Genomic DNA, 24,465 nt, shown 5'->3' on the forward strand with positions numbered 1-24,465 from the left:
TAGGGAGGGCCAACTGTATTTGTGCTTGAGCACATCCAGTCATCAGCTTCTCTTTTAGGAACTGAAACACTAACGCAATTATGCTGGGTTCCCAAAATTATTTTAGGGAGCTCCAGCTACCAGGCAAGCAAAAGGTTGTCAAGTAGGGGCAATATTCATCAGCAAAACAGCCAGCAATGTCTCACTCAGTAACAGTATTTATTTGAGCACTGCAACAATTTCAGAGCACTACATTTCTTATGCGCTTGTGGGGAGCAAATTATACACATGCATATATATACATTCAGGGACGTATGAAATGAGACCAGGAGCTAGATCTGTCCTCTACCAACTGCACTCCTTGCAATGTTTTTATTTAGCACACATGAGAAGGAACAAAGCTGCACATGTGAACAGTAGGGACAAGTCTTCTTAGTAAACCTTGCATGCCCCATTCAGTGCTTGAAGACATACAGAGCCTCATTTGAATCCTTCCTTCATTTTATTTTGCGTTATTGGCTCACATTTGCCATTGTTTTTGGCTGGATCTACACTGCCACATAATTCATTATCTGATCCCAGATTATCTGCTTTGAATTGAATTATATGTGTTTACACTGCCATATAATCCCGTTCAAAACAGATTATCTAGGACCAGAAACTGCATTATATGGTGGTGTAGATGGGGCTTTCATCATAGGAGACAAGGCATGATCCAGTTTCTTCAGCTTCCAAAGTTTTCAAAAATGTTTAATGTTCCTGGAGGAGCATCTTACAAATTACAGTTTCCAGAATGCCCTAGGCTGCCTGTTCTGTGCTCCCCAAAATGTGAAATTTCCAAATTCTGAGAGAGGGTTACCTACCACTTTGTGAAACCTGAGCAAAATGCAGAAGTGATAGAAAAAAAAATCTAATACAGGAATTTGCTTTGCTTTATCACTGTGGCCACTCAGATAATGAAAACTATCAACTTGTGATATAGTGTAGAACTGAGTTTTTTTGGGTGCCTTAATTGATTGTATTACCATAACGCAGCTTGGCCTCTGAATTATCCTTTGTTGGTAATGGACTTGAAATTGAGATGTTGCCACAAATCTTGGCTTCTTTCCAACATGTCACCAAGCATGCTTTGTTGCAAGGAACATCCTGTGGGGGGGGGGGGGGCAATTGTGGAAAAGTGAGTATTACCCAGAACCTATATATTTCTCTTTTAATTTTAAAAACAAAATTGAATAGTCATGATTCCATAGATTATCATTCCAGATAGCAGTGGGGTGTCCCAGTATGAAAGGTGATGATAAACATGGTGTATTAGGTGTAATTCATTGGAGTCTCATGGAGAAAGTATCTGATAAGCTGCAGGTAAGCTCTTTGGTGATCCCCATACTGTTGTCAAAAGAAAAGAAAAAGAAAAGAAAAGCTTTCCTAGGAAAGATGGCCAAAAAGGTTAGTGACATTTATGCAGATGGTATCAATAGCATACAAGTTAGGTACAGAACAGAGAAAAATGAAAAGCATTATACCATATGTTGAGAATAAGTAATTATGATACTAATGACATCAGAGTTAGTAGGAGAGAAAATGTTAAAGCATTCTATGAGAAGGAATAGTTACACTCCAGGTACGGTACATCCTGTTGCAACAAACTTCATCAGTCTCCAGCCCTGTGAACCTGTCTAACATGACCAATACTAAAATACCACAGCAACAACAGGTTAGAGCAGTGGTTCTCAACCGTTGGGTCCCCAAGTGTTTTGGCCTACAACTCCCAGAAATCCGAGCCAGTTTACCAGCTGTTAGGATTTCTGGAAGTTGGAGGCCAAAACATCTGGGGACCCACAGGTTGAGAACCACTGGGTTAGAGGAAGCCTGAGTTACGTGAACGATAGTGATTAATACCAAGCTAATGCTTACTCTTCACAACATTTCCTCCTCCCTCCAGTTAAATATATATTGGAGATAAGATAGATGATGGGTAGCTAGCTAGCTAGATAACTAGATAGATAGATAGTGATTGCATTATTTTATTCTAGGCTATCCAGTGTTTTAGAACAGGAGAAATGTGATATAATCAACAGTTATAATTAACAGGAATTTTAAACATGTTTAGAAACTATTAAACAATCTAGTTGAACTCAACAAAAACTGTTGTTTTCTCCAGCTAGTCCAGCAATGCAAATAAAGGGTTTAAGGAAATTCAATAAAGTCACCAGAACACATACCCTCCGGTCCTGATTAATCCTTTGTTATCCAACTTTTAATCTGTTTTTAAAATGTTTTCGCTTCTTTCTGTTCCCACTTTCCCCTCTGAGCTCAGCTTACTTTAATTACTGCAAACTGAACAAATTACTGCAAACAGAAAACGTGTTTTGCACTCAGTTTACTCAACAGGAGGGAGATTAGAAGAGGGAACAGAGTCTTGCTCTTCACAATAGACTCCGGCAACAGCAAACCTCTGCAGCCTTTCTTGGCTTCTATGTTCTTCCTGATTAATAACTTTAGCTATCTTGACCACACACTGATGTTGCCTGACCACATATGCCCCAGTCTTCATCTGTGAAACATCAGCGGGTATAAGAGTAGCAAACCCGTGACCTTCTAGATACTGTTGGATTACAACTCCCTTATCCCTTGCCGCAATTGATGCCAACTCAGCTTGATGCGAAATAAAATCCTGCTAAAACTGGAAGGTAACAGAGTCTTCACCTCCGCTCTAACCAATGGTACAGGGATCCTATTCCAAGACAAGACCACCTTTGGAAAGGACCAGCAAGTGTGTCAGAAAGTAGCATTACTCCAAAAACTTCCTTATACTTTTTAGAGTGATTTCCTGAAGCTTTCAATCCTTTGTGTATAACAAATGTAGAGGGAAACAATATGTGCTGTAATTGTTGTACAGGTTGAGTAAAGTTCTCTGCACAAAGCACTGCTTGTCATTCTTGGCAGTGGGATGAAGCAGCAATACTTTCAAGATCAGTGTGTTGCTAAGAAAGCCTAGAAGAAAAGGTACGAGATAGAGGCAAAAATTGCTTTCTATTTTCATTTGCTGCTTCTGGCTGTTTCTAGGGTGATGTTGACCTGGCCTTTTCACACCTCTTTGAGCTGCACAGTGGGTCAACATGACATGTGGCTCAAAGCCTGCAATATCTAACAATGAGCCTTTGTATTCCAAGCACTGTGCTTCTAATTTCTGAGAAATATCTGCACGTATGATCCTATGTTGATAGTCATCCTTTGTTCCTCACAAATAACACAGATATTTCAATCTGCGAATTCTACTATTAGTGGTAAACAAATTTCTTTTTATACATTTGATTAATTTAGCCTGCCAGCCTTTGCAGATTTACCAAGCAGAATGATTCATTTGAACTCAGTAACCCTTGATTTCAGAGCTTGTAAAAGTTCCTTTATTTGGGCTATACTAGGGTCACACTCCCAGTTAGCAACAAGCAGGTCTGAGTTTAGGGGACCATGAAAATTTCAATCAAAAGTAAAATTTTGAAAATCTGTAGAAAGTCATAAAATCATAGTGATGGAAGAGATTACACGATTCAAGGGCCATCCAGTATAACCCCATCCTTCCCTTTTTCTAAAGTACACCTTTAACATTCTACAGCTCAGTCCTATTTCATGTAATTATTCTTGCTTTAAAATATGCTTATGAGAAGGTTAGATGTGTTTGTCATAATCTCAGAGTCATGCTGCCATGCAATCTGGCTCTCAAGTCCTTTGTGCATCATTGCCTCCCTAATCCACTATTTACTTGGTTATTAGAATCCCTCACTTAGATCAGTTACTCCTTGGAGCTACTGAACCTTTGACTGCGTCAGATATTAATTGGCTGAAGCAATTGTAGATGTGTTATCAAAGGCTTTCCAGGCTGGAGTCACTGGGTTGCTGTGAGTTTTCTGGGCTGTATGGCCATGTTCCAGAAGCAATTGTAGATGCTTGTAAGTAAAGAAGAACTTAAAAGCTTGTGGTTCTTTAGAGAACTCAAGGTGCTCTGAGAGTTCTTGTTTTACAAATTTGTGCTCAGTGACTAGCGTCAGTCCAACAGTAACAAAAACAACAGCAACAAGAACAACTTTACACAGAACCTTTTAAAATATACTCTCTATTCAGAATGACACCAGAAAACCAATGGGCTATGTACAAAATCCCTCATGGACTTTTCTTCCTATTCCAGATAGCCCTTTGCTGCCAATGGAGAGGGCTGAATTTTAATCTGTCCTATATGTTCTCTCATTCATTTCCTCTGGGCAGTTAGAATGGTACGTAATATTTCTTTTCTGACAAATGCAGGTTTACACTTAGTTGTGTCTATTTCACATCTCTTTAGCAGACTACATATTTTGATTAGTTATACATCCATAGTAACACATAGTCATCACATTTTGGTCATAATGTTTTCAGTAGTTATAGATCGCAAGACAAATCCTTTCATTGCAATGTCTTCAAAATGCAGAGAATTCAGATCTTGGATCAACATGCTATTTATTTTATTTTAAAAAATATTTATAAAATGTTGTAAAAATGGACACAAATGGAATTTTTATTACAAATTATTTTATTTAAATAGCCATTCAGTGTGACTTAACAATCTTTAGTCAATATGTATGTGTATATATGTGTGCGTATGTGCATATATATGTATGTATAATCTTTGCAAACAGAACAGTATCTCAGAAGCATGAAATAAGTAGAGAATGTCAAGAAGCAATTAACATTTCAGACCACAGCAGCTCTTAAATGGTTTCTGAATTATAGCAGGCTCTGACTTCCAGCTAGGAGAAGGAAATTAATTCACAAATACAGCTTCTGGGTTTTCTAATTCTCCTGCCCCCATTGGTCACCGCAAATCACATCTGAATTACTTCACCCATCCAACCCTGAGATCCAACATACCCCTATTACATTACATCATTTGTGCAATTGGACTGCCTATGTAAAGCTAATACGTTTTCATAAAGGACTTGAAAATTTGAGCAGTACACCTGCTGCCTTAAACAGAACAAAGTGAGTTAGTTGCATTCATAAAATGTTGCAGGATTTTGCGAGACATTGTGTGCTTTTTCTCAACGTTTTTGGTGCATGTAGCTGCTAAGGGGGCTCAGACTACTCAACCTAGATTACACCAGTATAGAGAGTGCATGAGCCATCATGGTGTAGTGGTTGATGGTGGATTAGGAGATTGGAAGACCAGGATTTGAATCCCTGCTCAGCCATGGAATCCTAGTGGATGTCTGACCTTGGTCGACTCCTACTCTCAGATGAAGGCAAGGGCAAACTCATTGTGAAGAACTTCTGCCTAGAAAGTCTCATGGTAGGGTCTCCTTAGGATCACCATTCTTCCGAAATGACTTGAAGGCACCCAACAACATCAAGAATGCACAGTCCTATTGCCCAGCACTGCAAAGTGGTCATCTTGGATTTTTGGTCCACTAGCCATTGGCCACTGCTCTGTGTCAGGCTTCCAGGAAACTGCACACATATGATAACAGCATGGCATAAATATGGTACTGGTCCCTGGCAAACCTTTGGCCATTTCAAGCCACAAAAATCTAGCACTATGATTCTTGTAATGATCATGGCTGAATTCTACAGAATTTGAGGGTTTCCAGCTTGGTATGGCACTAGAACCCTCTGAGAAGTCTAAATGCCCCTCACAAAACCACAAACCTCAGGTTTCCATTGGTTGTGACCATGAAAATTAAAGGGGTATATTTGTGTGGTGTAATAGATTGTAGCTTGTTTATTTTCACTCTTCCCTCTGTTCCTCCTGGCTGACTGCTAGTCAGAAAACCTAAGATTTTTCACAAGAAGCCTACTCCATGGGTTGTTGTCAGACTAAAAGAAACTGTCCTTTTAGACAGTATCCATGTCTAAATGAGTAACTGTTGCTGAGCAATTGTCAGAAAAGAAAATATGCATAAAATAAAATAAAATAAAATACCCTAATAAAATAAATAAAATAAAATACCCTTTGAGTTTGGTCCTGATGTGATTAAATCTGTTGTCAATGGTTTTGGCCTATATACAGCAGCAGAGTCAACTTTTCCTTTGCCTGGTGAAGGATTTATAATGTAGGTCTTGTGTTGGTTTTTCAGCCTGAAAAAAAAGTCTTTCACAAACGGAATCTATTCCAATGCAGGTCACCGATTTTCCCATTTTGTGTGCTATGGTTCTGGAGAATAAATCTGCACTCGGTAATATCCACATTACTACAGAGGGAGGTAAAGTTATACCAATAGAAGTCTATTGTCCTCTTTGGAAGAGGCTAAATAGGCAAACATTTGGTTTCTCCATAAGGTGAATGGTACAGTAAACCAGTCGACAACAAACAGGAAATAAGTACCGTTTCCTTCATCCACCTTTCTCAGACAGACTTATGTGATTTGAGAGGTGAAGTGCCTCAGTCTTTTTTGTTCACTGCTATTCTCCCCTGATGGTGTTGATATGTTCCTTTATTACAATAAATTCAAAGAGTCCTTTTCTGATTTCACAGCCGTCCTCTGAGGTTTGTGACATCCTTTCTCCTTTCCTTCTGAGCTTGAATGGCCTGCCTAGCAAAGTGCAGCTGTCTTCAGTGGCAGCCTCATCACATTTATCCTAATGGGAGAAACTCCTTGTAACCTTCTACTCAACAGCAGTCTGCTCTTTTTTCCAGAAACCACAGGAATTTTCAGTTGTTATAGTAACAAGTCTCCTGCTGCTAAGTTGATCTTGAGTTATCTATTTAGTGCTGTTGAGCAAAGCAGTTCATCCTCACTTAAATCCCCCAGCCCCCCCCCCAATCACTAAAGATTATTGTAATAAATAGTTTGAATATGCATGCTTGCGTTCATGTATGTCAAAATTTTCTGAGTTTCCTTATTGTTTCTAGTAGCATGATACTTGCTTGAAAACAATACAGACAATAACTGACACACTGGAGATGCAATAACAGGGTGTAAAGCAGTTAATTAAATTACATTGAACCATATGAATAAAGTCAGCTTTTGTTAACTAATTTGACAAAAAAGAAGGAAAACCAGTATGGAAAATGGTTTTGCCTTGTTTTGGAAGAATAGGTCGTGACTTATACTTCTTTTGCGATCTTCAGTATCCTTTGAGAAGAGAGAATCTTCTCATAGATTATTCAATATGACTGATGAAATATTGAGCAGAGAATAACCTTTGCTGCTATTGTCCAAAGTCTGTAGAATATCATGTTCTACAGAACAATGCAGTCTAAGTTTAGTAGCTAAAAGACATAGGGCACAATTTCTACTGGGATTTATAGAATTTTTAAAAGCATTGGCTTGAATATATGACAGTTCAAAGTGCTTCTGTATCATATGTAGAAGTATTTTTGTATAATGTATTACAGTAAATTATTATCTGGACTACCAGAGTTTGATTGATCATTGCTGTTTCCTTGTACTTTACGGAAGGCTATCTTAAAATAAGATGAAACTGATTGAAATTAAAATTTTAAAAAATTCCCCACCTCAACCATTATCCTGAGATAATAAAATACTACTAAATCTAAGATCACTCATGATTTGTGAAAAGGGAAGATAGCAGTGAGAGGGGGGCACCAGTAATCATGAGCAATCCCACCCACTCTAGGACAAAGCTTCTCATCCATGGTACACTTAAGTAATCTAGATTTAATTGTTCAACAGGGTACATTTTCTATACACACAATAAGAAGGAGACATCCTTCTTATTCTCTGGGGTAGAGTCTTAAACTTCTGCTCTAAAATTGTGTGCTGATGGCACCTCTGCTCTTAAGACATCATTACTGGCTCTGATGATTTTTAGAGCAATTGGGCCAATATTCTCTTTAAGCTATTTAGTTACTAAATTACTCATGGACTAATTAGCAACTAATACAGAATAGTTTCAGATGGTCTTCCATATTCATAATCACTACTTAGTCACGATTGTGACACTATTACCATGTTTGTAACTTCCCTCCTCACAGCCTACTTTGCTAACCATCAGCTACATGAGGAGAAAGAGGTCAATTTTGCAAGTAATGTGATCACAGATGAATGACATTTCCATGAGATCTGGGGGCAGACCAGGAATGGTTGTTTAGTTAAATAATATACTTAACAAGGTAGCTAATATAGAATACTGGCCATTATATTTCTAGTTAGTTTACATTTTGCAATTTGTCATCACTATTAAAAGTTCATCTCACTAAAATTGAAGAAATGTTTTCTGTTCTTGAGTGAATTGCCTTCTACTACGAGTAGATCCAAAATATCCATTCAAGTATCTTTGCTCAATGACACATATATCAGTTACTTTGCATGACCCATTGTGAGATCTCCCATATCCATTCTGTCTTGTGAGGAATAGGAGATCTCATAATCTAACTCCACTAGATCTCCTCAATGTGCTCAATTGGGGGGAGGTGAGGCGTGTTACTGATCTCATTGTGGATAAAACTTAGAATGGGGAAAGACCACCAGACCACAAGCCTTGTAGTAACAGAGAAATGTAGTACTGGTTTTCAAAATATGACAGATAGAAGACAATGGTTAATGATGAAACAGTTGGGAAGACTCAGGACATCTGTACAGGTCAATCCACATGGATAGAACTGTCTCCATTACTTAATTTGGGATATGCCAAAGAACCTCTGTTTATAAGTTTTATATACTTTTTGTCTCTCTTTGTTTAGAGGGAGTAACAAAATAAAGTCCAAGGGCTTGACCCGCTATTTCCATGGAGTCTCTTCTTCTCAGGACAGAGGAAAGAAGGGGAACAGGTGAGGGTTGTTCAGATCAAATGGGTGGACATGTTACTAACCTTTGATTTGTTTATATCTATGAAATAGATTTGTAGCAAGTGCTTTGTTCTAAAATGCTGCTTATAGTATGTAGTTTTAAAAAAGAAAATTAGTTAGCCTATCTAGCTGGCATATTAGATGTAGACGTATCAAGCTAGTAATAGTTGGCTCCAGTTTAGCTCCATTGCTTTAAATGTGGCATTACATTTCTGAAGATTTTAAAAGATGACTAAGATGATATTTTGTTAAATGATTCTTGCCGTTATAAGAGAACATTTTACCTACAACGTTTATATATTATGAAGGAAAGTTATGGAATGGTTTGCTTCTTCCAGATATTTCCGACGTAGTCTTGTGAATGCTTTGTATCAATATATATTTATAAATAGCCTTTGAGGAAACCTCAATATTTACTTGTTTATTTACTATTTATGTATTTTAAGACATCCCACTAACCAGGGATCTCTAGATAGTAAGTGTACAGTACATGAACAATATAAAACAATGATTTTTAAAAGTTTATTAGTTGATTGCATAGCAATGGTGAATAGCTATTTGTTGGTCTGTGAGACTTTCACAATCATAAGAACATTCATCTCAAGGTCATTCTAGCTTCTGCATCAATTTCTATGTTGATACCTGTGGGTCCCCAGGTGTTTTGGCCTACAACTCCCAGAAATCCCAGCCAGTTTGCTAGCTGTTAGGATTTCTGGGAGTTGAAAGCCAAAACATCTGGGGACCCACAAGTTGAGAACCACTGCTCTATGTGATTTTGGGCTTCTAATTTTTTAATGAATTTCATTGTATAGTGTTGGTTTTTCATGCAAATGCGTATTGGCACATTTTTAAATCAAAAAATCACATAGCAAAAATAGGAAACCAAAGACCCGGATTTATGGTTCTGTTTCAAGTCATATTTTAGTTTGGGAGATACAAAAAGCTTAGTTTATTCCTAAGTGAGAGACAAAACCATGGAGCATCTCTGGCACATTTGTGTACAGTGGTGGCTTAAAAATACCTATATTTTTTAAAAAATTAGAACTATTAAAAAGATGCAGTTATCCAATGTTTTGGAGTGAGACAGTTGGCATGTAAAATTACAGCACTGAAATAGTTTGAGCTGATCTATATAAACAACTCAGTAAGCTGACAGATTGCAAGGACCATGCCACTTCAGATTGTAGGTAGAGAAATTTTGATTGTTTTCATAAATAAGATTTTTTTTTAGATATATCTCCATAAAATCTTCATTGAATTTAAAACTAGTACATCACAGGAAGGTGTTCTAGTCCAGTGCATTCCTAGTTGTGCTAGCTTTCTTCTTTCAGAGTATATTTTATATAGAATCATAGAATCGTAGAGTTGGAAGAGACCTCGCGGGCCATCCAGTCCAACCCCCTGCAAGAAGCAGGAAAATCTCATTCAAAGCACCCCCGACAGATGGCCATCCAGCCTCTGCTTAAAAGCCTCCAAAGAAGGAGCCTCCACTCATACTATAGTTCCACAGTACACCTACAGAAATGGTACAGCACATTGTACTTTCCTAGCACCATCAATCTAATTCACATATAGAATTGAGTGGAGTTGGAAACTAGAATGGAATTGTAAAATTGCAATACTTGTGAGATTTAATATATAATATACCAGTATTGGATGTCATTTAGCAGGTACAACAGTAGCTTTTTATCAAGCTTCATATAAGCAAAATGATATCCCAGTTAGTTTAAATTACACTATGATAAAGCAAGCCGGGGCATCAAATATAGAGTAAGTCGGTGTAGTATAGTGGTTTGAGTATCGGACTAGGATTCTTGGAGGCCACAGTTCATAGTTCACTCAGCTGCAGAGGGCAGGATCAGAATTCAAAATGCCCTTAACAGACATGTTTAAATATTTGAAAGGATGTCATATTGAAGATGAAACAAGCTTGTTTCCTGCTCATCCAAAGATTAGGGGCTTGTTTGCACTAACAAAAAAACAGATCTGTCTTTAATAGAAGGCTGGAGGTCTTCATGATGCACACCTACTTCCAGCAAGTATCCTGAGGTTTTTTGTTTAAATTGGTTTTGTCCCGTTTTCAGCAAAGTGAGGGGATACTCCAGAATTTGTGGAAATATCTGGAGTAGCCTGTGCTTCAGGGCAGTGTAGACAGATTATACCTGATTTGTGAATGCAGAGAAAAGGAATGGCTGTGTGGCCACCACTCCTTGCTAAGCACAGAGCTCAATTCAAGCTCCTAACTGTTGTGGGTGCCTCATGTGACATCTGAACAATCATCATGAAGGAGCGGGGCTATATCCTTCCTTCTTCCTTATCACGTGGATGCCCTCTTATAACCTCGGCAGAGGCACATACATGGCCAGGCCAATGTTAGCAATGTCCTGATATCACAGAGGGGGTAAGAAGAATACCAACCCAGTGGAGCAGCTGGGCTCCCCAGCCATGTAAACAACAGCCTCAGAGTCAGCATGACTATGTCAGATCCAGGGTTGACGCAGTATATATTCACACTAGGCTAAACTGCTCGGAATACATCAGTGGTTCCCAACCTTTTTTTGACCAGGGACACTTGACCAGGGACCGCTGTCCAACATTAGTACCAAAAGGGTTATGAATCAATTTTTGGTCAACTTTAGATTCGGTTTGGTTATTTGGGGTGCTGATTTAGAAAATTGCATTGGATAAACCACATCAGCTCTAGTTTATAATACAGAACACAGAACATATGCTATCCAGTAGTCGCCATTTGCTCACCCACAGAAAACCATAGTTAATAATCTCGAATTGATGTGATCTATCCAATACAACTCTCTGAATCAGCACCCCAAATAACCCTAAGAACAGGCTTAAAAACGAAGTCACCAAGGCGCCCCCACTTCCAGGCATCACATGGGGAGGGGGGAGGAGGAGAAGCAGCAGTCAGAAGGCTTGGTGTAGTGCCTTTTATGGGTAGTCAGCCTCTCCCCACCCGACATCCCCCTTGCATCAGCACTATAAGAGGATTTTGCGAGACCAGTCGCTCTTGTTGCAATGGTGTAGTAACAGTGAGGCCACGGACCATATTTTAGTTTTTGGGAACCATTGCTATACATGAACCCTGGGAAGAGCACATTCCAGATGAATCGATTCAATAAAGGAAGCTACAGCCCTAAGTTTGCAAGTCATGAACAGGACTGTTGGTAATGACTTGGAGAACTCCCAGTCATGAGGTCAGCAAAAGTCGGTCAACTTGACAGCAGTAAACAGCAATAACTTTTTCCCATTTTACATACAAAACGGAAAATCCAAATGGCTGTACAACATTATTGAAACATTTCTGCCAACATAAATTCATTCAAATGCGTTTGCAAGGCATCCCAACCAAACAGAACATGTAAGCGGATGCAGGAGCGGATCAGAGATCAAATGCAGATGCACATAACTTTATCAATCAATCCTGAGTAGAAGCCTGTACCTCTGAGAGAGAAAGGGAAAGCTAGGTACACAGGCAACAGCTTTTAAAGACTGAACAAACAGATGAGATTTATATCATGCCTTGAATGTCAGCAGCAATCTACTGTTCAAACCATTTTAGGTACCCAACTGAGGAGGAATAAACGTTTACATTATGTTACGTTTTCTGTATGTATGAAAGTAACATGGGCCCATTCATTTTAAAATAAATTGGATTTTCTCATGAATTTATTTATTTATTTATTTATTACTGTAATATGTATCATCACATTTATCTGTGGTGACTTTTAAATGAATATGAAAACCTTTTTGTCAAGAAAACCAATTATACCTCCATTAAAATCAGTCCCTATTCAAAAGGAGAATTAAAATATTTTTAAAGGTGAATAAATAGGAATGATTAAATTATTCATTTTCTTAAAAGGTGGGAGATACAATTTCTGCTTTCGAAAGGAAAACATTATAATCAGGGGAAATTGCAAATTAAAATTAGCCTAGCTCTTCATTTTTATCATTAAATAGAGTATTTAATTAACATAGTGTTCAAGTTCTGAATTTAAATATAAAGTAGAAGATGGCTCGAGTCACACTATTGTTTACATGGAAAATACCTGAATTAAATATGCTGATGATAGGAATTAATTTTTTTCCTACAGACACAAAGCATATTTTCTAAAAGAATGAAGGGGCATCTTTTAAAAGATAATGACATCTTTTTTCTTCATTTGCATACATATTAGGGCCTTTTTAAAGATATATTAATTCTATTCATTAGACTCTTGTAAATGTGTTTGGAACATCTGATAATAAACTTTGGGAATTAAGGACTTATTTTAAATAGGACATTTAGTGTCACCAAACTGTCTCATACATAAAGCTTGCCTTGAATTTGTACTAGGAGGGTAAATCTCATCTGCATTTTCTGAAATGGTAATGTTTGTGAGCCCTTGTGATTAAGGACCTGGCAATGGTATCCTGGCATCTTCTTAGAAACAATTGGGCACTTCAGAGACCATTTAATCCAGTATATTAAAAAAGCAATTGTTGTCTGGAAAGGGAGTGCTGGATCAAATCCTAATGGAAAAGATGGATATTTGTGTCTTTGTTTGTTGGGTAAGTAGAGTTAACTACAATTTCTCAAATATAATCAGACCAACGAGTTGTTAAGCTTGTTGGAAAATAAATTGTGTATCCAACTAGATAACCATGGTTTCTAACTATAGTATATCACCGTCATATACAGAACAGATTATAAGCATGATAAGACTCAGAAGAAGAAGGTGTGAAAATTGGGGGAAGAAACAATAGTTTAAAATGTTACCAGAAAATAGCAAAAAATTTAGAACAATTACTAGTTAAGAAATAAAAGTGTAAAACACTCTCTATTGCTATCCTTTTACTTAGCACCTTAGAAAATAGACTGAGGATGTAGCTACACTGCAGAATTAGAGCTGTTTGACACTACATTAACTGTCATGGCTCAATGTTATGGATTTCTGGGATTTCTAGTTTTGTAAAATATTTATCCTTCTTTGTTAGAGTGTCCTGGTGCAAACTACAAATCTTGGGATTCCATAGGATGGAGTTACAGGAGTTAAAGTAGTTTCAAACTGTTATAATTTTGCAGTATGAAATAGTGGTTAATCTATGAAAGTTTATGATACCAACTTTATTCTCTCAATTTAAGACTCAAGGGCACTACAAGATCCTTATACTTGCTTAAGGACAGAACTGTGCAAAATTTGCATCATTTCTCGGTTGCCTCAGTCATTTTCTCAAATATTTCTGAATTAAAAGCACTTATTTTGCATCTTTATTAATGACTTAGATGAAGAGTTAGAAAGCATGATCATCAAGTTTGCAGATGACACCAAATTGTTTCTCTGTTTTAAGTAGGCTTTAGGCCCTAGTGAAGAATGGTTTTCAGCTGCCTTTCACTGTGTTTTTACATCAATTAAAATCCTTTTTAGATTGCCCTTTTGCTCATGTTTGAGGTAAGCAGATCCCTTACAGGCAGAGTTGCTTCATGCACACATCAGCGAATGATCAAACCCTGATATTTCCTTGAGGGCTCTTCAGTTTATTGTGTTTATCAGCATGTGTTTGTGCTTTCCAAACGGTCTTGGCATACTTCCTCCTTAGCTTTCTCCACCCATTCCTATCCAACACCAGGGCTGAACGATATAACTGATTCAGTGGTGAAAATAAGTATTAATGAGATGGCTGCTGATCATATCATCTGCATGAGAAAACACAGAGTGCGTGGGTGGGCGTTTTGTTGCTGCCCCCTTTAAAAATTACAGTTTAATATCTCTTTAAGTGGCTTTGCTGAAGAGGAGCTCACAAAGCGACAAGCGCCGCAATGTTGGGCTGCCCGTTCTGCCATTCCGATTAGGTCTTTGAGCGGCAGATTGTCAGCAAACTGGTTATCAGCCTTGTGTGATTATCGGCTGGTAAGGGCTAATTTGGAGCCAGGGATTCCTCCTCCCTTGGACACTTTCTGATTTCCATTGGCCAGCAGTGAGCTCCTGTATCTCTCTAAGGGGATGCTCTTTGTTCTCCCCGGCAGATTTTGCATTTCATCGGTGCATTGCAACCGGGGGTAAGGGAAACGTGGCAGAGGGGAATAAGAAAAAGGCAAGCTAATTAAACACGGTATATTCCTCCACATGCCTCTCTGAAATCGAAATGACTCATTTGTTAGTCAGCTGCGATGATCTAGGCTTGAACATGTTGTGCTGCCGCAACAGGACCTGTTTGGCCGTGGATCACTTGCACTGCCCATGTTCAGGGTTTTCCTTCTCTAGAGTGCTTATACATGGCTTTAAAATAAATTCTACTCTCTAATAACAGGAACAGGGAAAGGAGGGAAGGAAATTAGATATTCCTTTCCACAAACGTGTATCCAGATACTGTTTAGATTACAAAGCCCAGCAAAAAAAATGTCTTGGTGTCTTGGTTTTTAGCTCTGTTCCCTCGGTTATTTGGAGCACTGGTTCAGAAAATTGCATTGGATAGACCACATCGGTTCTAGTTTCTTAGATATGGTTATAATTATTTTCTATGGGCAATCAGATGTTGAGTGATAGATGGCATGTGTTCACCTGAAAACCAAGAGCTGATATGGAAAAACTGGTGCCATTATTTAAATCAGCAAGTCAAATATACCCAGAACGAGGGCTAATATTTGAGGCACCAAAATGTGTGTTGGCTGGTGTTATGAATGGTTTATTGTCATTCCCCTTAAAAGAGAAAGTCCTGCAAACCTACTTTTTCTGTTAGTCAGGTTAAAGGATCTTGGTCATATTTGAATGAATGAACACAATTGCATTGGTGCTTGGTGGGCCAGTCAGTTTGGTTTATTAAACAGTCAACTTTATTTGGCATTACAGTCAGCCATCCGTGTTTACAGGCTTGACTTCTGTAGGTATGATTATTCATGAATTTGATTAAAATGTATTCTCTAAGAATCTCTAGGTCTTTCAAGTGCAAATCTATGGTTACGTTCCACTGGAAGTTGATCTTACAGCAGGCATGGATTGCTTTGGACTTCAACTTCCACAATTCCTAACAGCCAGTATTTCTACCAGCTGTTAGGAACTGTGGGATTTGAAGTTCAAAACACCTGGAGGGCCAAAGTATTCCCATGCTTACCTTACAGTCCCACTGGAGGACCTAGAGATTCCTAGTGAGAACGTGAATAAAAGAAAACACTATTTACATTGAATGGCATATTTTGTACAATTGTGATTGATGTGAACAATCATTCTCAATGACATCATCAGAGGCTGTCCTTTATAGCATCATCCTTATGGTATGACCAGGATACACCACTGTTACATCACAAGGCTGGTGGATCTTGGTTTTGGTCCTAAAATCACAGGGCCTAGAATAGCCTAACTGGGCAGCCCTATTCATCACCTTGTGCCATTTGGGGAGGGAAGGTGAACTTTTGTCTATATGATCGTCATTACTACACTCAATCCTCCATATATGCGGGTTTGACTTTTGCACATTTGATTAATATGTTCTCTATAGGAATCTCTTGATCTTCTAGCATGGACATCGACCATAGCACCACTAGAAAACATAGAGATTTCTAGACAGAACTCCTCTTTAAGCATTTGCAGTCCTTCAGTGTTATTATATTCACTTTTTTTTTAACTTTTGCAGGGGCCCTGTGCCCCTAATTCCAGCAAATGTGGAGAGCCTACTGAACATAAACCCTAATGTTTGAAACAACCCCAGACTTCAAACATTGTTAATTTTTTATTTTATTTTAATTATCACAATTCTGCATATGTTCAGCATCAACACTGGGGCAGAGGGATAAAACATTTTGTCTAAGTAGAATACATGTGTCCTAAAATATAATAATAAAAATGTTATCAGGTCACTTGGTGCATCTTTCTTGGTATTTCCACACTGGTTGGCATCATCCGTTCCAGATATCATGCAAGCATCTTTCCCTACCCACTTGGGGATGATGGCAATTGAACCTGGAACCATTTGTATGGCAAGCACACGTTCTGTTAGTGAGCCTCTACCACCATGATAATTGCTCAGGAGAAAAAGCTTGGTTTCCTTTGTCCTTATAATTTCAATGCAATTCTTCTAATTTAAAATATCCCTTGTGTGAATATCTTGGAATTCGTGTTTTCTGTGTAATTAGGAGCTACCACAAACTCATCATTCTAACCATGAAAGTTACATTATGCCTTGATTTTGCCAGCTCTTTGAATAATAAATGCTTCCCCATTAATAGTCTGAGAAGGATGTGTTTGGGGACTACATTTGAAACTTCAAAGATGCCCTTGATTCTTCACCCTGTCCTCTTTTCTTGTGTGTGTATGCAAATACTTCGTAGAAAAGAGATTTGACACAGGCTCCCTTTTGATCCAATATATCTTTTGACCCTTTACTACCTTTATACAATCATTAGTGCTTCTTGAGAAGCTGAACTTAGTAGCTCTCACATTTGAAATTAAAATATATAATTAAAATGTCGGTTCGCTTTTGTCTCTAAACTCTGACTTCCAAGGGCCCTTTCACTCTCTACAACTATAGCAAAATGATTTCACTTTTAAGAGCGCCTTACCCGATTACTATCCCATAAGTTGGAGCCATGCCAGTTGAAGTGAAACACGGTGCTATAAATGCATAGTGTGAAAGAGCTGCAGGCTCATAATCATGGTCCCTACAGATGGAGCAAGAGGAATGACCTAGACCAGATCTGCACAACATACAACCCATGGGCCACATTTACCCTCCCCCCCCCACTCTCATCAGTTCCCTTGAGTGTATTCTGCCTCCTGCAAGGTGTGTCATATAATCCTTGCAGTGGAGTGGAGCATGGGGCGAAGTTTCAGGCTATGCCTCCCTATTCTGTGAAAGGTGAGAGGGGGGAAGAGAGAGGATAACACAGTGGAGTGGGAGTCACTAGAGGAGCTGCATCTAATCAAGACTGAACACAGAAGGAGAAGGAGGACAAGTGTCCCCAAAGACATTTAGCCTATTTTAATATTGGCCCCTTACTACTGCCAAGTTGTGTAGGCATAGCCTAGATTGATGGCCTCCTGGTTTTAAAAGAATACAACTCTTGTAATGGGATTGAATATTTCCAGTTCATTATGAGTTACAGATAAAGATGGAGAACAGGTCTCAAAATGGAAAGGTATAAAATGCAGCCAAACGTATATATAATGTATTAGCTCTACTCAGCAAAAACATAACTCAAAACAACCTAATGCCTTGAATCTCAAATGAATACATCTAATGTATTTAGTGTGCCAGATGCTGTAGTGTTTGCAGCCATCTATTAATTCCACTCACCCACATTGGAAGCCAATTGGCTAAAATACTTGGCTATGCCTTTTCCCTCTATTGCTAAGCAAGCTTCCTGGAAAGTCCCCAGATTGCAGAGACAGACATTTGCATGAAGGCTTCTTTGACGCTGTAGTTGTGATGAAGGGTATTAATGTGGGGAAGAGTAATAGGGCAGATTTAATAGAGATGATATTCAAAATTTAAAACACATTCTCTCAGTCAGTTTTAAGTCAATCAACTGTATATATGAATTTAGGTCAAATTACTGCAGATGTACCAACATTCCCACTTTTTAAAGTAGTTTAATAAAAGAGCATTTATATATAGAGGGGTGGGGTGTTAAAAAGAAATATCAACTCATTGGTAATTCATTGTCCAGAGAGCATGCCTTTCTTTTTCTCCAGAAAATCTCTATGACAAAACCTTTTCACTTGCCATTGAGTTGTAAGCTGCACAGATGTTCAAAATGCTGCTTAAAATATGGAGGGGGAGTCTGACTCTTTTCAGTCGTGCTAGAGGTCACAGAGAGAATAACGGCCAACTGCTAAGGACATTGTGTCATCCCAAATAAGAGGTCACAATTGTCTTTGCCATTCTCAAAGGACACTGTTGGCACGACAGAAGAAAGATCTTTGTGCTAGAGCTATCTCACTGTTTGCGTGCATTCAGAGAGCCCTGTTAAATGCATTACAGCACTGGATGCATGGGCAGTCTTTTTGACTCTACTAGAGAGAACTGCATTATAACATACTGTGCACGAATTCTAACTTTTGTCCTTACAGCAGGAGATTTTTACTCCATATGAGTCCCAGTTTTGAACAAGCTGTACATAGAGATTGGAAAAGTTTGAACTCTTTAACTCCTAAGATCCATGAAGTTAAGGGATTCTGGGAGTTGGTCTCTGAAAAATACCTTTTCCAAGCTATCTCAAGTGATAACCTTCATGGTAAACATTTAGTAAGATAGGCTTGCCCAACCTAGTACATTCTAGATGTGTTTGTATTCAGAAGAAGATTACAACTGTCTTAATTCCGCCTATGGAACACCCTCCCCAGTGAAGTCAGGCAGGGTCCCTCCCTCCTGTCTTTCCGAAAGAGATCAAAAACGTGGTTATGGGACCAGGCATTTGAGCATGAGTAGCAGCAAAAATGAGATATGAATATATGACCTACTGACAGACCCCACCTGGACATGGAAAGCACCTTAAATGTATATTTAAATTTATAATTATGTATATTTTTAATGTATATTCTTAATTTTATTGTAATTTTTAATCTCAATGGATTTATATATGTTTATATTGTAAGCCGCCCTGAGTCCCCTGATGGGTGAGAAGGGCGGGGTAGAAGTGATGTAATAAATAATAATAAATAAATTCCCACAGCAGAATGATATTTTGAATCTAAAACCATTTCAGAAAAGGATGGGATTAAAAGTATGGAGTACATCACATTCTTACATTCAGTTAACACTGGGGTTTAGTTCCAGGACACACATACACACAGGAATGCCAAAATACAAAGATGCTCAAGTCCTATTATACAAAATAACATAGTGAAATTGCATCCCTTATATAAAATGTCAAAAACAAAGTTTGCCTTTTGGATTTTTTTTTTAAACTGAATGGTTGAATTCTTGGATACAGAATTCATTGATATGGATGGCTAACTGTGTTGCATTTCTTTATCTCTTTTCTTCCACTCTTTAAATGTGAGATAAGACAATGCAATTATGGGTAACTCCCTTGCATTAAATGGATTCCAACCTTCACTAGCAAGCAGAGCTTGAAATGAGAAATATCCTATACTCATGTACATGTTGACCTTTGTATAAGCCGAGGACAATTTTGGGTGCCCAAATTATAGATTTTGATATGTCCCATGGATTAGACAAGTGTCATTCTGAGAAGGGAGAAAAGCACCAATGCTGCCTCAATGAGCTAGCTAACCCTGTCCGGAATATTCCCACCCCGGCATTCAGAAGGGCTTCTGTGGAGAGAGTAGCAGGGGTCAGTGCTTCTTTTATGTTCTCTCAAGGTGGATGAAGCTCTTCCTTTTTGCCACTGTGCTCAGGGTTTGAGCTTCCATTGATTTTTTTTTTTTATCCACAGTGGATCCTGGAACCAAACCGCAATGGATACCAAGGCCCCACTGTACATATCTAGTGAAGTCAATAGAACAGTACGTTATATGGTGACATACTGTTATATCTCTGTATATATCTCTATATAACCAAAGGTTTGAGGCCCATCTTTAGTATCTCCAGCTAAGTCTCAGGAAAATTTCTTACTGAAAGCTTAGAGAGATATTAGTAGTCAGAATAGACACTAGTGTGTAAAATACTCTAATATACTCATGATCATGGATTCAGAAAATGCTTCCAGCCATGCGGGAGTAGCATGGCTGTTAGCTGTCCATATACCCTATCTGTGATATTATCTAAATCATTTAAAAAGCTTCTTAAACTGGTGGAACTGAAGAGCCCCAGTGAATTATGTGTTCTTTGAAATACTCAATACCATTTTGTATTTACTGCCATTCAGTTTCACTGGCTGGCCTCTTGTTTCAGGTAGTACAAGACTTGGGATGGAAAGATATTTTGAGACACAGATACTAATACTAATAACCATACTAATATCAGCATTCTTGGACAAGCATACAGCAAGGAAAAAGTTGTTTATATTAAACCACAGCTCTAGAGTCACTCACCAAGCATGGATATGTGCTGGTTGAAAGGCTCTGGAAGTTGTAGTCCAATAAAGTAACCTTTCCAAGTGCTGAGAAAACATTGCATTTTGCTTTCAATTTTTTCTTATTGTCTTAAGAGTGGGTTCTCCTTTCCTCAGCTGACTTCCTTCTTGTTATCCATGACAAGTGCCAATTGTCTGTGAATCTGAAACAGTAATTGGTGGATTTCTAGGGAAAAGGAGAGAAGCTGATCAGAGTAGTAACATGGAATATATTTTTCTGCACATCATGTTTCTATTGATGAAATGGTTTGTTTTCAGCATGTGGATAAATTTTATTGAAATGACATGACACAGATTAAATGATTATACTGTGAACTTTGTAAATATTTCTTAAATTGAATGGGGCTTTAATTTGTTTAATGTGAGCACAGTTTCACTACATTAATGCCTGCCAATATTTTAGAAACTAAACAGACCTCATATCTTTTGTTTGCTGACCCAAAACTCTTTCCCACCATGTGAGCAATTTGGATTGTCAGAAATAGTCTAGGTAAGCATTCCAGAACAGCAAAAGCAGGTGTGGTAAAGGCTGAACATCCCTTATTCAAAATGCTTGGAACCACAAGCATTTTGGATTTTATTTTATTTTTTTCCAGATTTTGGAAGACATGTGTTTACATGCACACATAATGAGATATTTTGGAGATGGGGGTCAAGTTTAAGCACATAATTCATATATGTTTCATATATAAATATATAGCATGAAGGTCATTTTATAAAATAATAAATATTATAATAATAATATTTTATAAATAATCTTTGCATGAAACAAAGTTTGTGTACATTGCTCTATCTCAGTCACCCATGTGGACGATTTTGGGTTTTTGGAGTAGAATTCCAAATCAAGGGTGTTAGTTCTGTCCTCTTTCCCTCTCTCTCATGCTTTGACATTTCCTTACTGTATCTATATCAAGTGCAGGTATACTAATCTGTATACTATAAGGATTTAATTATAGAAGTTCAAATGTGGTTGCTTAATGTAATTCTTGGGTTTTAAGATTTCCTACTCACAGTGGATCTTGTGCCACTTTTGGAAGCTTTCAAGCAGATCCTTAAACCAAAATCCTGTTAGTAAATGGTATTTTGGGACCTCATTATTCCCTCTTTGAATGAAAACACAGATGGTCTCCCCCATGAGCAGAATATCACACAGACAGACTAGGTGCTCATTAATATTCAGTAGTTTGGTTGCTCATGTGGGCTTCCTTTTTTCTTAATTGCTAGAGCCCACCCAGTTTGCTCGTAAAAGTTGGTGAGTGATGACCCTACCTAATACGGCACAGACTGCAGGCAGGTGTCATCCCAAAGCGCAGTCAACCAATCAGACAAACAGATTGTCAGTCTATAATTCCCATTGGCTTCAATGAAGCTTAAATGTGATGTCTAATTTTGTTTAATTCCAGGTTGGACTTGATCTATATCCCTCAAACTTTAGGTCTGAGAACACCTCTTAAGGAATGACTGCCAATTTATATGTCATTATATGTCTGTGAGTTGTTTTTAATGTCAAGGTATCTACTACACATGGCCGCATCAGTACATGATTGTTTATAAAAATGTGGATTAGCTGAAGTCTGTGGAGTTCTCTACGGGACCCCAATTTGCATGCTTGTCCTTGGCCATCCTTCTCTGGCTTTCCATCAAACATAGTAGGTGGAGGGATGCCCTACAAGTAGGTACAATGAGGCAGATGTCACACCAGGAATTTCCAAATTGTGTGATGGCACTTTAGTGTGTCAGCTGCAGTGTGTAGGTGTGTCACATGAATGTAATGAGAAATCTCTTGAGTCTGTGTGAAACAATCAGCAATCATCTATTTTTAAAATACATAAATGAAAGGTTTTCATATATATGTGTTCATATCTCTTATAAGGTACTGGTTTAACCTCTGGTTTGCTAGTAAAACTGAATTACTGTTTTGCAAAATGATGCACGTCTAAATACCTACATGAATGTTTGGAAAGCTCTGTGTCAAACGTTGTGTCAAGTATCGCCTCATGTCTGGAATAAGCTCTGCGTCGGTCCATTGTATTAGAGCAGTGATTCCCAAAGTGGGTGCTACTGTCCCCCGGTGGGCGCTGGAGCGATCCAGGGGGGCAATGATGGCACCTATTACTACATGGGGGTGGGGCCAGAGGAGGGGGGGCCTCTTCCCAAGTGCCGGAGACAGGGCTGAGCACCTGAGGCGCCGGTTAGCACACACAAGGAGAGGAGCTAGAGGAGTGGCCGTGGCATCTTCCCAAGAGCCTGAGACAGGGCTGAGAATCTATACCTCTCCTGAGGCGCTTGTTGGGACACAGAGGGTGGAGCTAGGGGTGGGGGCAGGGCCTCTTCCCAAGAGCACGAGACAGGGCTGAGCCTCTGTATACCTCCCCTGAGGCGCTTGTTAGAACACGGAGGTGGGGTATAGAGGTTCAGCCCCGTCAGGCACTTGGGAAGAGGCCCTGCCCCCTCCTCCAGCCCCGCCTCCTATGTCCTGGCAGGCGCCACAGGACAGGGATAGAAGCTCAACCCTGCCTCAGAGCTCTTAACTCCGCCCATCCCAGTTCTGGCCGCCCATTTGTGGCCCTGCCCACCTCCCCTCGCAGCCCTGCATCTTGGACTAGGGGAGAGGCTCAGTCCCTCCCTCTTGAGCAGGAGCCACGCCCACCCCTTTAAGCCACGCCCGCCTTTCCAGGAGGCACTGGGTAGTATTTTTTCTGGAAAGGGGGCGGTAGGCCAAATAAGTTTGGGAACCACTGTATTAGGGTATACATAGGATGGTTTTGCACATCCAAAAGTACAGCAGAATAGGTGTGCATTGGGTTCACACTTATATTTTTATGCAAGTGTGAAAGAACTCCTTTATTGTAATTTGACATGTAATTGTTTTGAGAACATTCTTGGGGGAACACCAATGAATACCAGGTGCTGTAAGCTATATTTCAGAGGAAAGAATTGGCAAGCCACCTCTGAGTTCCTTGCCTAAACTCTATAAAATCCATGGAGTTACCATAAGTCAACTGGAAACATGAATACATGCACAAGAACATTCTAACAGGGTCTCGGGCTGTGGCGCAGGCTGGTGAGCATCCAGCTGCAGCCAGCTGCAACAAATCATTCTGACCAAGAGGTCATGAGTTCGAGGCCAGCTCGGAGCCTGCGTTTGTCTTTGTCTTTGTTCTATGTTAAGGTATTGAATGTTTGCCTTATATGTGTAATGTGATCCGCCCTGAGTCCCCTTCGGGGTGAGAAGGACAGAATATAAATACTGTAAATAAATAAATAAATAATTTAAAAATAAAATACCCCTGTCCTATCAGAAGAAGGACCTGGAAAAACCATGTCTAAATATTCCTTTCCTAAGAAGACCTTATGAAAGCTATGACATCGCTATAAGCCGACAGTCGACTTGAGGGCACACACATTATTTCTGTTTGTCTTGCTACAAAGATATATTGGAAAAAGAAAGGATTTCCCTCCCAATTTCCTCTGCCCTGTAGGTACTTTCAAAATTTTGTATGTTCATTCCATGCCTATTTTGTTTGGCTTTAATTTCTAAGTATAATCTGTCACACACCCTCTTTTTTCCCCTGTATGCACAATTGCATGCCTGGTGTCCGAGATCTCACACAGTAATTGTTCTCTGGGGAAAGCCAGCCACAAAAATAAGGCATATGGAGTCTGAGGAGGT

General features: G+C 38.9%; 1 protein-coding gene across 3 annotated transcripts in view; it reads left to right on the forward strand.

Moving 5' to 3' along the window:
- Window positions 1–24,465, forward strand: part of ptprg (protein tyrosine phosphatase receptor type G) — a 746,780-nt gene that overhangs the window by 662,792 nt on the left and 59,523 nt on the right. For 2 of the 3 annotated variants that reach the window (XM_062973782.1, XM_062973783.1), the window contains exon 14: window positions 8,657–8,743. The exons of the other annotated variant lie outside the window; for it this stretch is intronic. In XM_062973782.1, coding sequence (XP_062829852.1) covers window positions 8,657–8,743 — 87 coding nt within the window. The remainder of the gene's footprint in view (window positions 1–8,656; window positions 8,744–24,465) is intronic. 3 annotated transcript variants of the gene reach the window in all.

This window comes from Anolis carolinensis, chromosome 2 (genome assembly GCF_035594765.1).
Source record: "Anolis carolinensis isolate JA03-04 chromosome 2, rAnoCar3.1.pri, whole genome shotgun sequence".
Taxonomy (NCBI): Eukaryota; Metazoa; Chordata; class Lepidosauria; order Squamata; family Dactyloidae; genus Anolis; species Anolis carolinensis.